At 36.4% G+C, this 18,214-nt stretch overlaps 1 protein-coding gene across 1 annotated transcript in view; it reads right to left on the reverse strand.

Moving 5' to 3' along the window:
- The window catches only part of LOC125125729 (ERC protein 2), a 422,494-nt gene that overhangs the window by 65,043 nt on the left and 339,237 nt on the right, over positions 1 to 18,214 (reverse strand). Inside the window, exon 6 of the mRNA XM_047777153.1 lies at positions 1,104 to 1,271. Within this exon, the coding sequence (XP_047633109.1) occupies positions 1,104 to 1,271 (168 nt within the window). The remainder of the gene's footprint in view (positions 1 to 1,103; positions 1,272 to 18,214) is intronic.

Raw genomic sequence — 18,214 nt, forward strand, 5'->3', positions numbered from 1 at the left:
ACCTTTGGTGAGAGCATGATACAGATCGTTTTATGTTTAAAAGGCATTACTTCAACTTCTGTGTAAAGAATAGCCTGTAGGAAAGGTTAAGGGTAGAAGCAGGAAAAATAGCTAGAATGCTATTGATATAAACTATGTGAGAGGTAATGATGGCAAATGACACCAAGAGGAGGGCCAGTCAGATTACATTTGAAGACAGTTGCAACATCAGTCCCCTGCAACCTGCCTGTCTATAGCAGTGTCCCGACCAGCCTGCACCTGCTTCCCCCCCGACGCCCGCCCCACTGGTTTCTGCCCAGTTCCCACACTGTCTGCCTGAATCTGAGAGCCCTGTGTGTTTCCAACACAGCTTCTTTTTATTAAAAGAGCAGTGTTGGTTTCTCTTCTTGCCTACCCTTTTCTTTGAACAAAAGCAGGGGACCCTCTGGTCCCACCAAAACAGTACAAAGCAGCAAAAAGGAATTCTGCAAAGGAAAAACCTGTCCCCAAATCTGGATCCCCTATAATAGAGAAAAATAGCTGCTTAAAGAGCCCTAACCAGGTCAAGCATCTTCTGTATTAAGTCACTGTATTATAACTTATTATACATTCTCTCACTGATTCCAATTAAGTAATGAGTGAAAACATTACCCCTCTGCAACCAAAACTTGTATGGGTTTGACAGGATAAGAGCTATTAAAATTTATGTAAATAAAAAACACATCTGAAATATCTTTAAGACTTATAAAACACACTACTCAACTCTCAATAAGTAAAAAGGAAAAATAAACTAAATTTTGGACATTTTATAATTTTACATTTATATATCTAAATAATTTGTATAAATTTATATAATTATCTCAATGTTTAAGCTGGCAAATAAGAAAAACATCACCAGTATTTAGTGTCCAGGTAATCAAATAGAAAATTCATCAGGCTATGCTAAAAGCAACAAAATACATCCACCAGTAAGTTAAATATCAATAAGTTTTAAAGTTGACACTTACTAATCTAAAATTCTTAAGCAATAACTTTTTATTTTCCATATGCTCAAGAGCTACTCTGAAATGACAAAATATGTATGATGCCAATTCATACCTGAACAGCTTATGTCAGCTACTCACCTTTTTTTGAAGGACATTGATTTTCCTTTCCTTCACTTCTAACATATCCTTCATATCTCGAATCTCTCCAGCCAGAGTCCCCTTCTCTTCAGTGAGGTCCTGCAGCTGTTTTGTTTTTTTATTGAGAAAAGATTCTTTCTCTTCTAGTCGTAATCTCAGCGCATCTACCTGAAATCAGGAAAAAGAAAGAAGTTGTGGTTTTACACAGGGGTCATCATTAACCATTGGGCCTGCCCCAGGAGAGAGATGGGGCAGCAGTATGCCTTCCAAGCCCTGAGACCAAACATTGCTCATGGGCATCTCCACACCATGCATTCTAACAGCTGATATCTACTTTAAAATCCTGTTGTATGTGTACCTGAATGGTGATACATTTTTTTAAATGTAAGGTTTATATGAAATAGACATTGAAATAGTAGGACATCTCCATGTTGTGAAACCAAAAGTTGGGGAACAAAGCACAAAAATTCTTTGAGAGTCCAAGGAGGGTACAACACACTTAGGCAATGCAGTATCCTCCAGGAAAACAGAGAACACAATGAGCCATGCCACTGACGTCTGGGAGAACAAGACTGACACATAGAGAAACGCTCCTAAATTAGAAAAAGGCACATTGCCAAGAGGAAGTAAATGCTGCTAGAGGAAGAAAATGCTGAGGAAATGATACCTGTTCTCCAGCTTTATGAAATACTGTTTTCTGAATACTCAAGAAAAAAAAAAAAAAAGACAAAGCATCCACACAAAAAAAATCCCATCTCTTCCTTAGTTCAAAATTTAGATTATTTCAATTTCTGCTTTTCAAATGCTAGTCATAAATGAGGAAACATAAGCTTTATTTTTTAAACATTAACATTCTAAAGACCATGTGCAAAAAAAAAGTTTACATGGGTCATGTGGGCATTGGGGTCAAGGAAGACTTTTATCTTCATCTCCCACAGCAAGAATTTGATAGATAGTAACTACATCAACAAAAAGGAAATAATGATGCAAGCATGTTATTCAGAGATATCAAAATAACCAGGCATAAAGAGTTAAAAATGGGTGTGGTCTTGAGGTAGAAAAATGGGACAGAGGTAAGCTGGGGGCTGCAGCATCTTAGAGGAAATCTTGAACATATTTCTCATTTTATTACCAACAAGTAAAATTTGAATGAAAAGGTTAAAAAAAAAGTTTTATAAAAGGATGCAAGAACACTGTAATAAGCCAAAATAAATAGATGTGTAAATATGATGACAGAGAGTCAAAAGCCAACTTGGAACAATGGAAAGAGAACATTAGCTTTTAGGCCATTCAGGTTCTACTTCTGTCCACCTATAAGCATCAGGACAAATAACTCTTGCTTCCCCACAACCAGCCTTCCAGCCTCAGTTTCTTCACTCATAAAGCAAAGAGTTAAGAACAGATTATTTCTAAGTGCCTGACATTTTATGATTCTAAAGGCAGGAATTGGTCTTAAGTAGAATACATCAGGAAAGAACAATGATGTCAGAAACAAAAAAGTTATCAGAATAGAATCTCCTTTTGTCACTATTTTCCAAGAAAGGGGTATCAAAGTTTTGTTTTTAAAGGTCAAAGGTGATGGGGAGGTGGGTGAGGAACTTCTCCAGTTTCTGTTCCAGAGAGGAGAACGAAGCTGGGAGGTTCTAGCAAAGAAAAATGTGATGACAAGTACTTAAAGCCCAGTGGCAAAATGGCTCTAAATGCATTTTAAGAGAGGATGGGCATTATGTGCCTGTGGAGGGTGACAACTGCAGATTCTTCAAACATTTGATAGCTCTGTCTCTTCTCACTTCATGGACATAGAAATCTAGGGCCTGGGAAGGTGAAGGGGATACTCATGTCTTGGGGATCTCCTCTTTCCTAAATAAAAATGCATGCCAGTTGCACTAAAGCTTAAACATTCCAGATTCTTAAGTGGCATATCTTTGTTTAAAGTTATCTTCATCTATCGACCTGAAATAACATCAATACTTCTCTTTGGGTTTTCCTCTTATCGCACGAAAAATATATGATTTTTTAGCTTATTCATGAAGGGCAGCATTTAGTGGGTTTCTTGGAAATTGGTAGAACATGCTGAGTGCTCTAGATTACAGCAGTGGTTAGAAGGGCTTACATTCAATTGTAGAGATTGCACACAGGTTGACCAGAAATCAGTGTAAATCTGAGAAGAAACTGTGGTCCCATTGGCTCCACATTCTAGTTATCAAAGACAGGTGGTCTATACATGGACCAAAGGAAATGCCCGACACCCAAAACTGTGATATAAATAAATTACAATATGGGAAGTCGTGAGTAGTGCTGAAGAGAGTTTTGTTTTGTTTTGTTTTTAAACACTGTATTGATGAATAATATGCTTAACATTTGTAGTGCCTTCTCACCATGTGTGTGAGCTATCAGTGCCCTGCCACATCTTTCGGAGCCCAAAAGAGCTTAAAAAGCAAGGCTAATCATAAGAATATTTCTCCACAAAATAAAATACAGAGCAAAGATAGTCATGATCAACATACTACTCAAAACACTCAAACTCTACATGGCAGGGTGTGCTAGCTGAGGTCTTCTATTTGGGAATTTATTTTACCATCACCCAAAAGCATGTACTTAACTTCCAAGGAATTTGAATTGTTCCCTTCAATCACCTTCACTCTATCTTTAAAGCTTTTCACAGTCTCCTGCAATCAAGAAATGAAGGCTTAAGGGTCTTCTTTTTTAAGATAAAACTTTGACCTGAACTGCATCCAATTCTCAACCAACATTAGCCCAGTTTGCAGTAAGCAAGCATGACATCATTTCTAAAGTCAAATTTTAACTTCCAGATGGTGCAAAACCACAAGCAGGCACACAGGCCTTTTGATGCACAGAAGTTTAAATACAGGGAAGATCAGGCCAGAAAGAATATAAAGAATACAATCTATTAAAAACTAGAATGTGTAGTTCCAACCTGAGTATCAGTGAATAGAATTACAGTTCCTCTCACTAATATATGAACTTCAATTGACAGTGTACATCATCTTTAAAAGAATCAGAAAAGCCTTGAAGTTTAGATTATATTCCAACATCAGGTAGAAACATAAAAGTTAAAATGTTTGGGAATATGAAATACCTTTCTCTGCCTCTTCACTCAACACCAAATAATTTTAAAGGCCCTTGACTCTCTCTCTCTCAAACTTTGGCAGTTAACTCAATAATAAAACTTGGCAAAGCAAAGAGCACCATCATTTCCCAGAAAAACAAAAGAAAATTAGAACTGTATGATATAGCCAGTGCACAAAGACCCACAGAGTGAATTTCCCATTTTTACATATGACTTAACCGCACGGGAACTAGTCACCTAATGTTAAAACTAGGACAATCTTTTCATTTTAGAAGAATTACTCATTTCCTCCTGATACAGTTGTGTGTATATTTGTGTGTGCATGTGTGTGTTTAAGAGCATGTAACGTGAAAATTTAACTTTTTATCTGGCAGTATGAAACATAAAACATTTGTTATCACTTCAGTTCCAGGTAATAACTTGAAAGAGAAGAATGATGGCAATGAAATTGGCAAAAATTGCCAAAATCAGAGTTAAACATTATTAATCTTCATGTCAGCACCCAGGAATTATAACCAGCTCCAATGGTGAGGTATGTTTCTAGAAGTTCTATACATAAGCCTCCTGACCTTTCTGCCATATTTTACATGGGCCTTCAAATACGGTTTCAATGTTTTGACAAAACACTAAGTGCTACTTGATGTGCCATAAATAATTTTTTAAAATCAAACGATTCATTTCAATCTTAAAATGATTACAGTAACACGTGAGAGGAAAAAAAATACTTGAGAGAGAAAAAGGGGCCACTTAAAATTTTTCACAGATTAAATCCTACTTACTTGACAACACTTTAGGCATTGAATAAACGTGCTATCACGAAGAACAACTTTAAAAGAAAATGAAACTGGAACACACACAAAGGCTCCCAATATAGTTTTACTTCGCATTCAAAGTTTCATTTGTTTGTTTTTCCTAATAGTAGACTTGGGTTAAGGGTACATTTGAATTTGATTCAACTTGCAATCATTCAAATGGGGAGACAGTTTCAAAACTGGAAGTATGCATAATGTACACAGCCTCTAAACTCTAAAAATAACCTAAAATCTAAAACTTGCTGTGGTAGTAACCACTAGTTCTCACTCACATCCAATTCGCCTTTCCTTCCTGAACACAGGCACAATCTCCTTTCCCAGTCCAACTGCAGGAAGATGGGGCAAGTATTTTATTCATGTATGTAAGCAGAAGCAACAAACATCACTTCCTGCCTATGCCATCCCCCATGTGCTTTCCCTTCCTCCGAGATCTTAAAGCCTACATTTTCCAGATGGTGGAACTACAGGGTGGCAGAACCACCATCAGTCTGAACTTCACTGAGAGGAGCAAGATCACCCCCAACCTCCTGTTCCCTACCTCCCAACATGGGTTGGACATACAGTATGATATATTAAACCAACTCAACAATTGCAATGATAATTTCCCCTGGTTTTGCTTAAAAGTGGGCACCTTAAAACTAGGAAGGTTTGTTTGTCTTAGAGCTACCATAAACCTAAATGAAATAGGGCCACTATACCTCCCTGCACTCCTTCCATGTACAAGACTTCAAAACCTACTTTCCCCTATTCTTTCTCCTCAGTTTCCAAAGAGGATGGTGGGCATGATAGAGAGCCAAGGAAAGAGCTAAAAGGAAGAAGTGGCAGAATCCTAGGGACTGAACACAGACCTTGGGGAGAAAAGAGAAAGAGGTCAAAGAGGAAGTCTCCTTAAGCACACTGGCTTGAACTTCAGTTTGTATCAACAAGTGGCTCATGCGGAAAAGCCTGTTTTGTAAAGTCTCTGCAAATACTGGGTACAAAACTATGGTGTCAAAAGCAAAATAAGGATAATAAGAATACCTCCTTCACCAAGTCATGCTCAGGATTAAATAACACATGTAATGCACTTAGCACAGTGCCTGGCACCTAGAAACACTCAATAAATTTTTGCTATTGTTATTATATTTTATTATTCTGCTTTCCACAGCCTCTAACCTAGTGATTTATATACTGTAGGAATGCAATAAAGGTTGCTAATCAACAGCCCTCAGGAAAAGTGGAGAAACAGCAAGTACGGTTTTGTGCTCTAATGTGTACCAGAGTTTTATATTGTCTGTCATTTACTTCAAAATATTTGAGGATACATGGTATGTGTATCTATGTAGAGGGAGTATCTGGTTGGGTGAGTGGATGGGTGCAAATAAATTCTCCAGGGGTAGTTAACTACCCTGCAGAAAGATTTCAGTTAAAAGCTGGCATGTTAGCATTAGCTACCAAAAGTGCCTCAATATTCTTTATATTTGATGAATATCTGAAATTTGTACAATTAACAGAATTGATATGAGGAGTGATTTTTCCTGGTAAAATAAGCAGTGTTTGAGATATATAGATTGGCTAGAAATGTTGCACAGGCACTTTCACTCTTCTAGAAATAAGATTTAAGATGGTGTGTCCAATAAAAATACAATGCAAGCCACATTTGTAATTTTTAATTCTTTAGTAGCCAAGTTTAAATAGTAAAAAAAAAAAAAAGTGAAATTAATTTTAAGAATATATTTAACTCAGTATATCAAAGATATTACTATTTAACATGTAATCAATATAAAATTTGTAATAACATATTTTACATTTTTTCTATTATCTTCAAAATCCAGCATTTATGTTATTATTTTTATGGCTCCACCCATGGCGTATGAAAATTCCCAGGCTAGGGGTCAATTTGGACTGCAGCTATAGGCCTACAACACAGGCACAGCAACACAAGAGCCAAGCCAGATCCATGACCTATACGACAGCTTGTGGCAACACTGGATCCTTAATCCAGTGAGTGAGGCCAGGATTGAAACCTGCATCCTCAAGAACACTATGTCAGGCTCTTAACCCACTGAGCCACAGTGGGAACTCCCCAGCATTTATTTTAAACTTTCAGTATATCTCAATTATGACATTTCAGGTGTTTAACAGCCCCATATGGCTCATGAGTACCATATTGGAATGTGCAGGTCTATGATTCTAGTAAACCCCAAAGTTTCAAACCTTAGATTTTGATCTCCCCTACTTATAGACACTTCAGAGAGGATTCTGAACCAATAGCAAACACAGTTAGCTGAGCCTTGCCACAGAAAATATCATCACATTGACCTTTCATGAACCTTCTATGGTCTTGAAAGGATGGAGAGCTGGAGCTTCAAGGATCACTCAGAGAGGCTGTATGATTGATATACAACCTGGAGACAAGGTGATGGGGACGAAGTCCTACAGCCTTACTTTCTTACACCATCAGAGGCAACAATTCTCTACCAAAGAGAACCACTTAGTTAGCTTGGTGATTCATTTATCATGATCTTTCTGAAGTCCTGATGAAAAGAAACATTCAGAATAATCACTGATTTTTTAAAAACTCTTCCATACAAACCTCTAATTATAGCAAAAGTTGTCTCTCAGGAAAAATGACTTTCAGCAACTACAACATTAAACACTAGCTGCATAGATGAGGGGTGCCTCTTACCCTATACTTGGGTTATCTTTCTACTCTTTGGCTTCTGTAGCTATTTTGATTTCAGATTTCTCTTTTTTATAGGTGCTCTTTTTACCTCGAATAACCAGAATCATTTAGTCATTCTTTCAACAAATATGAAGAATTGATTTTGTGCCAGGACTTGTCCTAGGTTAGAGATACAAAACCATCAGGTCATAACTTACTGAATCATAGATTTGTAAAGTTGGAGATGAAGCAGACCAAATAAGTGCTATGTAAATATCATTAGTAAACATGATTTTTAGGGAGACAGAAGTAATATAAATATAAAAGCCTTGTAAAAAACTAGAATGACAAAATGCTAATTATTGGTGAAAATGTATACTATGTGCTTGTTGCATACACAACAATAAAGTTCACGATTTAGCAAGTATCTGCAGGTACTGTAAATTAGACTTGAGCTAACACTTTGGTACCCATTAAAATGGTTTATTTAATTGATGGCTAATTTTGTTTTAGGCAGGGGAGAGTTGCAAATTTTTTACCCAGATAAGAGTCCAGTAGCCAGACTATACTATAAGCTCTTACAACTAAACAATAAAGACAAATAATCCAATTTAAAATGTGCTAAGGACTTGAATAAAATTTACCCAAAGAAAATATACAAACAGGCAATAGTACATGAAAATAGAGTCAACATCATTAGCCACTATTAAAACGCAAATTAAAATCACAAGGAGATAACAATAGCACAATGAGACTATGCGCCAGTCTCCTGATGGCTAATCTTTACTCTCCCATCTTGGAATACTATATGATCTCATTGATTGATCTTTAAATAAGTTATGCTTTGAACATGCTCTGCTCCTTTCAAGATAATTTTAGATTTTAGTAAGTCTTTTTAAAAAAGCCTTGTAATACTAGTAAGTATGAATACATGGAGTTTTTCCTTTATTTATTTTTTAATGGTTTTTATTTTTTCTATTACAGTTGGTTTACAGTGTTCTGTCAATTTTCTACTGTACAGCAAAGTGACCCAGTCACATACACACACACACACACATATATATATATATATATATATACATTCTTTTTCTCACATTATCCTCCATCATGCTCCATCACAAGTGACTACACATAGTTCCTAGTGCTATACAGTAGGATCTCATTGCTTATCCATTCCAAAGGCAATAGTTTGCATCTATTAAGCCCAGATTCCCAGTCCATCCCACTCCCTCCCCCCTAAAACCAGTTTCATTATAGAAGTGGTTGATTTTAGGTCTGTGGCAAGAAATATACAAGATGAGCATAAAATAAATTGTTGAACCAGAAAGCAAGGAACCTGAAAAACCAAGAGAATTTTTTTTGTTTGCCAAGGATGGGACAAGTTGAAGCTGTTCTCTGAACAGACTCTAGTGAGGGAAGAAATGGCCAGGGAAAGGCAGTCAACCAGAGGGATGAGAGCAGCTGCCACAACTAGGATGGAGGTGGTGGAGAAGAACGTGGCTGTCTTTGAGACGTATTTTAAGAAACATTCAGGAGGCAATGAGAGAACTGAGGATCTGTACTTATGGGGATGGGAAGAAGGAAGGAAGGATCAAGGTAATTCCTGGGTTACTGGCTGGGATAGGTAATAGAAGTACTGCCTCTTACGGGAAAGACGGGAGAGAATCAGACTTGAGATAGATTATCAAGAGTTCAGGATTAGGTATGTATAATTTGAGATGCTAAGAAACAGCCAAAAAGAAATGGCTATATGAATTAGAAGCTCCTGAGAAAAGAGAACGTGGATTAGAATCTAACCTACTTCTGAATGAGCAGTCCTGTAATTATATTAACATTCCCTCAGAAAACTAATTAGAACATCTGCATATTTACAAATTTACTGCCACTGAGAATAAAGTCAACAAAAACTTGTAAGAAGAGGATATCTATACAATTGAAAGCTGAGAAAAATCCTTTTCCTAAAAGGGTCCCAGGTTTTCGATCTTTATTTAAAAGGTCTCTCTCCTCCTTAGTCATGAAAACAAGTGATTCGATTTCTTCAGTTACACCCTTATGCTCTTCAAGGTGGCCGGTTAATATCAATCATATATTTACCCTCCTGTACATCACTAGAGTGATAATGACGGGGGAAAAATAATCAGATAATACCAATTCTGTGTGCGGGCTTTCGGCTCACGAATAACAACCCAAAACTTAAACATTTGAGCAGGGATTAAAAACTCTCTATTCATTTTAAGATTTTTAAAGAGCACAAAGAGAAATAATAACGGCTGTGTTATAGATTGTTTCATAATTTACAATATGTCTTTCTCTTAAATTATGTCTATTCTCTCACACAACTTCAATTCAAAAAATAAAATTCAGTGATATTTAGTACCACATAACCACATGCTGTGCTTATAAAAGTTAAGTCACAATCACCAGTTTGTTAATAACACAGTTAAGATTTTCAGGTTATAAAGATGCATTTTGTCTTATCTACCCATGAAAAAATTATACCCAATCCCACATGCCACCTACTTGAGGAAAATAATGCTGTGTTAAGAGTGCTTCATATCACCTACATGGAAAAATTCATATCATATGTGGGTTAATAATCCAGCCAACTTTATAAAACCTGTTTTCATACTTAAGTTTCTGGCTACTTCTTACACTAAAATTAGGTGGTTTTAAGTGACTAGTCCAAAGTTCAAAATTTAACGTTCAGTTCAGTTCCAGCAAATTTCTGAAAACACATGGGAATTGTAACTCATGTGTTAATACTTAAAGTTTTTGTTAATAAAACTTCCAACACTAACCTTACCTCATTGAACTTACCTCACTGGTTTTTATGCTCACTATAAAACTATAGCTGTCATAATATTTTTGAATTACTACAAAAGGAAGTGAGCCATTCCAAAGTCAATGTTATTTTGCAACATGATGATAGTTATAAATTCAAAATACTTAAAACCAATTTGCAAAGCTATCAATCTTAGTACCTCCTAACATTTGAAAAGCCCATCTTCGAAACATTTACTATTACCAACAAAATAAGTTTAAGAAAACACCATGTATCATTCCTATGGCACTTTCCCTTCAAGTAAGCATATTACATTTAAACATGAAATTGCATCTTAATATAAAATTTTAAAATATTGTTCCTACTTAAATATGCCATGAACTTTCTAAACTGTCACTAAAGCCCAAAGAACTTATATCACTGATAATTTAGTACCAGGATTAACTACTAATTTTGTTATCTCAAGGTCAGTGCTTTCCAATAAATAAGTAACCTCTATCCAAGAATGTATGACATATTTGTAAATTACTAACAAATTAGGAACTGTAGTCCTTCTATTTAAAGGAGAACTAAACCCATATTTTAAAGTAACATCTTTCAAATGGGGGCCCATACTCCTGGAGGATGGGGCCCATGTCCAAGGATCCATGAGTTTGCTACTAGGGCTCTTTTTTGTTGTCTTTTCTTTTTGGTGATTATCTGAAAACAATAGTAAAGGTAAAATCTTACCTTACTCCTCCTGACCAAAAAAACCAATTCCTAATGAGTTAGATGTAAATGAATTAAATCATAAAAATTCTAGGAGAAAATATTGGGGCCTTTCTTTTTTATTTTTGAAGTGTGAATGTCCTTTCTAAGCAAGAGAAAAAGCTTAGATACTCAAAAGGAAAAGATAAACAAATAAAATTTAATACAAATTAAAATATTTTCATAAAAAAGACAAAAGGCAAATTGCAGAAATTTTTGTGGAAGCCAAAAGTAAAATGCAATGTGTCTTCCATTATGAATAATATGTTTCCAACTGGTAATAAGACAAAGAACATTTGATTGTGTGTGCATAGAATTTTTCTGGAAAGACACAAGCAAATAAATAAGAGTTCATTAAATGCCTACTACATTCTCAGTTACATAAGTGATAAGAACAAGGATTAAATGAACAGATTAAGGACTTCCCACTGTGGGATCTGGCACTGCCACAGCTGTGGCATAGGTCATAGCTACATCTCAGATTTGATCCCTGGCCCAGGAACTCCCATATGCTGCAGATGCAGCCTAAATAAATAAACAAATAAATAACACATTAGTCAATTGCACTTGTATGCTACCTAAGGCAAACTATTGTTGGAAGGCAGGAAAGAATAATAGCTACAAGTAGGGGCACATGAGCTAGACTCCTCAAATTTAAATCTTAACCTTCCACTTTCCATGACCTCTCAAAACTTTAGTTTCCCCACACATAAATGAGGATAATACTGCCAATACCACAAATGATTGATGAAATATGACTTGCAAAGTACTTTATTAAAATGCTCTAAGAAACAAAGTAGAAAGAGTGAACAGTGGCTACTATTTAATAGTGAATAGTAATATAAAGGATGATTACCATAATAAACTATATATTTCATCATCTACATATGATTGGTAAACTCAGTCATACATATATAACTGTATTTTATATACTAGTAGCTACCACAGAAAGCTAATCATACTAACAACAATGATGGTAACATTACTCATACCCACAGAGCAGTTTCATGTGCCCATCACACTTTGAGACAGGAGAGTAATTCCTCTCCATGTTACAAGGCCCAGGGCCACACAGATATATGGGGTGCAAAGCTGAGCCTGGAGCACAAGTCTACCAAATGCCAAAGGGTCTGCTCTGAATCAAGCTCAGAAGGAAGAAAGCTGCAAGTATTTGAAAAGAATGAATAACAACCACAGGAGTTAAAAGGAATATGGCATGAAGCAAAAATAAATAAGGTAAAGTTAAAATTATTAAATTTTATCCTTTTTGATATACTTGTATTGGTAGGTATTGTTTATAGGTGAAAACATAGATCCTCTGAGGGGTCTCCAGGCTAACATGGTAGAACTGTCATTTATACATTTATTATCTATTTATATATTATACGTAATACATACCTATGTATTATGTCTATGTTTACATATTATATGTTAAATTCTATATAATATATAACATACAATGAAATCATACATTATTTGCTGCCATATTATATATCACATATGTATATATGTATAATATGTAATATACAACACATAGCACCAAACAATAGCTCTATTTTCCACCCATGTCTAAAATTCCCTGAACAAAATGTCATCAATTAGAAAAATCCTGCCAAATGCCACCTAGAGGATACGCTATTCCAACTACTTACGTTATGCTATGATGTTTCAACCTCAGCCAAATATTTACTACAGAAATAGTTTTCAGACTTGCTTTTCAAAACAGTGAAAATACTTCTAACCTAGGATATTCAGAAATATCTTTTATACAAACAAATAGCTGAAGGAAAGGAAGGTTCACTACTGAAGTTCCATTGCAACACACCCCTCTAGGGTGTGTGCTGAATTTAGGAACACATTCACTTTTAAGCCAAGTTGAGGCTTCACACATTGACTTGTAGGTAACGCATAAATGATTGTGAAATAAGTGGTAACACCAAACACTGTGCAAATTTACCTTGGCCAGAGAAAGCAATTGTTTCTCCGTTGGGACTTGTTACAGATCCTTCTACATTGGAAGCATTCTGTTACTAAGGAAAACGGAGCTGGAAATAAACTGAACTCCAAGAGTGAAGACGATCGTTATAAAAACCCATTAAGCCAAGAAGCAAGGTGGTTATAAAACATTAAGCCAGAAGCAGGAACTTCTATGATGTTTAGAAAATTAAAGTCATGCTACATACATTCTTTGGTCACTTTTTTTTCCTGAAGGGAAACAAACGGCCACCCCTTTCTGGGTTCACCATCACTGTTTCTGAAAATAACTACCATGATCACAGCAGTCTTACGGCAGGGAACATTTTGTTATGAAATTTGTTTCATCCTGCAAGTTTTCAGAGTGTGTGTGTGTGTGTGTGTGTATATATCAATTTACCATGTGGATAAAGAATCAATGATATTTTATGTTATTATTCTTACAGCAGTGGTTTCTTTGTTTAGAGTCCTACAATTTTATGAGAGAAATCACAAGTGAGCTGCTAGAAAAGTAACAATTGGTGATTAGGAGTTTCCATCATTTTCACATCTATAAAAGGAGGAAACTAAACTCACTGATACTCTTCCAACTCTAACATTCTGGGATTTTATTATTCCATTTTGTTAGTTCATATTCTGCAACACTGGAATCCATCAAACCACCCACGAACTAAGGGACTGTTATTTCTGAGCAGGCTGATAGGCTATAGGCAAACTGGGTCACTAGGCATTTACCCATTTAAACACTAAGCATTTTCAGTGTTTCAATGTAAGGGTTGGTGGGGGCGTGAGAGTACAAACGACACTTTGCATCACTTTCAGTCTTGCAAACAGAAGTGTCTTGGAGAGAAAATAACTAAAAATCATAGCCCTATCTCTCACAATGATCAGTTATACAGAGAGGAGGGAAATGTGCTGACAGCATCCTATCTAGCTGAAATAGAAGAAATGCCCAGAAATGAGAGCAGTAATCTAAAAGGAAGTACTGTCTGAGCCAGAGGGGGAAAAATATGTCTAGAAACTACAAACTTCTGATGATGGAGAAACCAAATGCAACAAGTAAGCTTGCCACTCCACCACATTTCAAATATAAGCAAGTTTACACAAAAGACAAGATGAGCAAGGATGGTGCCAGGACAAACACATTGCCAGATTCATTTATATCCATGTGTAAAGCAGAATTTAAGTCTTCTAGAAGCTGTCACCATTAACCAGAATGGTCCCAATTTCATCTGCAGATTTAGAAATGGAGGAGGGCATTTCTTCCCTCTTGAGATTCTTCTCACTAGGCAGTTTGGATCCTGTGGGGAAGAACATAAAGGACCAGAAACATGCATAAGCACCTCCACCCTATTCCCAAAGCATTCTCTAAGAGGAATACATGTTTTGCTGGATAAAATGTTTGTGCCCCATGTCCACTAAGCTTGAATTCCTTAGCCTCTTATGCAACTCCTTCAGTGAAATTGTCTGTTCATGCCTCTCAGAGTGTCAGCTCTGTTTATCATCTCGGGGATTCTCTGCCTCACATGCCCACTCCAGCTGATTGGAAGGAGCTTCATACAGTTCTTTGTAAAGAAGGATCCTGAGGCTACATTCAGACTTGCTGAGAAGACTGGCAGAATAAAGAGGTGATGCCTGCCAGGCACAACAATAGTATGCCAACACTGGATCTCTGCATTTAGGACACTCAGCCCTGAATCTTCACCATTATGTGTGTAATTGGCTCCCTGTCCTTGAATTAGTCTTTTCTTAAGTACCCTCTGATGCTGAAAAACCTACTTACGATATATAGTAGGTTGAATGATGGCTCCCAAAGAGATATACCCATTTTCCAGAACCTGTGAATGACCTAAATAGGAAAAAGGATCTTTCCAGATAAAATTGAGGCTCTCAAGATGAGATAATTCTGGATTATTTGGGTAGGACTTAAATCCAATGATAATTGTCTTTATGAAAAACACACAGAGCAGAGACGATAGAAGAGGAGAAGATCATGTAAAGACAGAGGCAGAGACTGAAGTTATGCAGCCTGTCAAGGAATGTCTCAAGTGGAGCACTAGAAGCTGGAAAAGACAAGAGAGGAGTCTCCCCTGGAGCCTCTGGGAAGAATGCAGTCTTGCCAACACCTTGATTTTGGATAACTGGCCTCCAGAACTGTCAGACAATAAATTTGCATCCTTTTAAGCCACCACATTTGAGATCATTTATTACTATGTGAGATTCCAGCATTCCCCAAAGGATTTCCAAAGAAAACTAGTTCTATAAGTACTGTTGGTGCGGAAAGGGGACTGGGAATGGGGTGGGGAAATGTTCCAAGGTAAAATTAATTTGGGAAATCCTCTTTTTAAAATTTGCAAAATGCTCTGTGAAATCCACTTTAACTTTCGCTTAATCAGCATTTCCCAAGTCCATTTAATTCAAGTATCCTCTTTTTTAGAACATCCTATTAATACCCCAAACTCTCAACATGTATTGACAGCTAAGCTCATGGTCTAAATGGTTTTCCCTTTCCTCTCCAGAACCCAATACCTTTAGCAGAACACGTAGGTCTGAACAAACACCCTCTACAATACTGAGTAAGGACAGACTAAGCATCCAAGTTCAAGGTACAGTAATGGATCTTAGAGAATAACATTTAGAAGATGCCCTTACAAGCTTACATGGTCACACATAATGCAAATCTACACTTGACCAAATGGTCCCAATACAATTTTGTCCTGAAAAATTTTTGTCAAGAATTCCCAAGAACTCAGAAAAAAAAAAAGAAAAAGGCATTTTCTGAAATATCTTGCTTCTATACACTCCCCATCTTCACAAGTTACTTTCATTAGCATTATTAAGTTGCAATATATTTATGCTTGAATCATGGTAAAGTAAGAGCTGTAAAAATAATCTCTTAGTTATTTCATGACTACATATGCTATAAAAATTATAGGAAGATAGACCTGCAAGAAATGAAGCCTAAAAAGTCACTCTCTTACCCTTGACAATTGTCCTCAACACACGAAATTTGGGGGTAAATCAAATTATATAGGAAAAAAAATCCTCCTCTGTTTTTCTCTTCTTGGTACAGTTCTGAATACAAAGTTATTTTCCAGGCAAAGAGGAGTGAAACTCTGTTCTTTCTAATCTGTAAAAGCTATGAAAATAAAGATCCATTTCATGGGATAGGAGATCTACACTCTTCAAGCCATGGGCATGTAGGCCTCTGGCCTGCACCTACATAATCCTTTTCACACCTCAGAAAAATAAACATCACAAGAGCTACTTTCTGTCACCAATAAAGATAAGAGCACTTACACATGGGACAAAACAACAATATTGTAATTTTAAAAAAAGAATGCAACTGTTTCCTTCAAAGAGTCCACATTATTCATAGACACGCCTTCACTATTCCCATAAGTTCTTTTAGGGGCTAAGATTAGTGCCTGTTTAAAACCACAACACTGTAATAATAACAAACCTACTTCTAATTATTAAATGCCTTAAGTACTACATGCCAAACTACAGGTATGATGATGAGATAGAATCATTCCTCTTCCTGTTTCAAGAGAAAAAAGTGAGTCTCGGAAAGTGAAGGACATAGCCCATGACCCTACATCCAATAGAAGTCAGAATTAAGACCCATCTGCCCATTAGAATAGCCTGAACACCAGAGGACCTGTAAGACTTAAGAGACAAACAGGATTCAACAAGTCAGCTTTTCTGCCTCCCACATCAGGGCCCAGAAAAGCCATAAGAGTGTTACTGTCTCAATTATGAGGGGATGGAGTTATTCATTAGAGAAGAAAATGTACTAAGTTGGAAATACTCCACCCAGCAAGAGGAAATTTGATTGCTCTGAGCCTCAGAAGAAAGACTCAAGATATTTTATGCTCAGACCTTCTGAGCTGAGGGAAGTAGGCTATTTACATGTTGGCCAAGAAGTATCACAGTTTTCCCTCATCCTTTGCAACCTGTGTTGGTGTGGGAGTGTAAAAATGGATTTTGATTGGGCTTCCTTTCAGAATTAAACTTCAAATCCAGTAAAATGGTGCAGGCACTTTTAATAACAATTGTTACCAGATCCTTGAGACCTGGATGTTCTTACACTCATATTTTATTCAAACGTTCACTGGCTAACCTTTCCCTTCCAAATTTCACTTACAAAGCAGACTCAATATTCGAGTCACAAATTAAATGCCAGGGAGGTCAGGCCAGTGACACTAAAGAAAATACTGCCTCGGTGGGGACTAGGCAAACTAGGGAGCACACCACTGTCTCAGTCCCTGTGAAAGGTTGCCAAGAAAAAACCATGACAGTGTTGCAGAGCTACACCTTACTTAAGAGAAACTAGAAATCTACATTATTATGTGACATGTCCTGATTTTTTTCATTTCTAGCTTTGAAAGTTTAAGGGGGAAAAAAAAAAAGAGCACTGAGTGAGCCCAGAAAACTAAATCCATGGATTGGATCCATGTTGTGGGTTTCCAGCTTGTAAAACTTTTGTTAAACATAACAGAGTTAAAGAATGAGGAGTCAGTTAAGATCATTTCATTTGAAAGAACAGCAGAATTAATACTGTTAAAATGGCCATACCCCCAAAGTAATCTACAGATTCAATGCAATCCTTATCAAATTACCCATAACATTTTTCACAGAATTAGAACAAACAATCCACAAATTTATGTGAAAACATAAAAGACCTAGAATTGCCAAAGCAATCCTGAGGGAAAAAAAAAATACAAGCAGGAGGTATACTCTCCCAAACTTCAGACAATATTACAAAGCTACAGTAATCAAGACAGTGTGGTTCTGCTACAAAAACAGATGTATCAACCAATGAAACAGAATACAGAACCCAGAAATAAAACCAGACACCTATGGTCATTTAATCTTAAATAAAAGAGGCAAGAATATAAAATGGTAAAAAGACAGTGTCTTCAGCTAATAGTGCTGGGAAAATTGGAAAGCTGCATACAAATCAATGAAACTAGAACACACCCTTACACCATGCACAAAAATAAACTCAAAATGGCTGAAAGACTTAAATATAAGACAAGACACCATCAAACTCCTAGA

Source organism: Phacochoerus africanus, chromosome 1, assembly GCF_016906955.1.
Source record: "Phacochoerus africanus isolate WHEZ1 chromosome 1, ROS_Pafr_v1, whole genome shotgun sequence".
Taxonomy (NCBI): domain Eukaryota; kingdom Metazoa; phylum Chordata; class Mammalia; order Artiodactyla; family Suidae; genus Phacochoerus; species Phacochoerus africanus.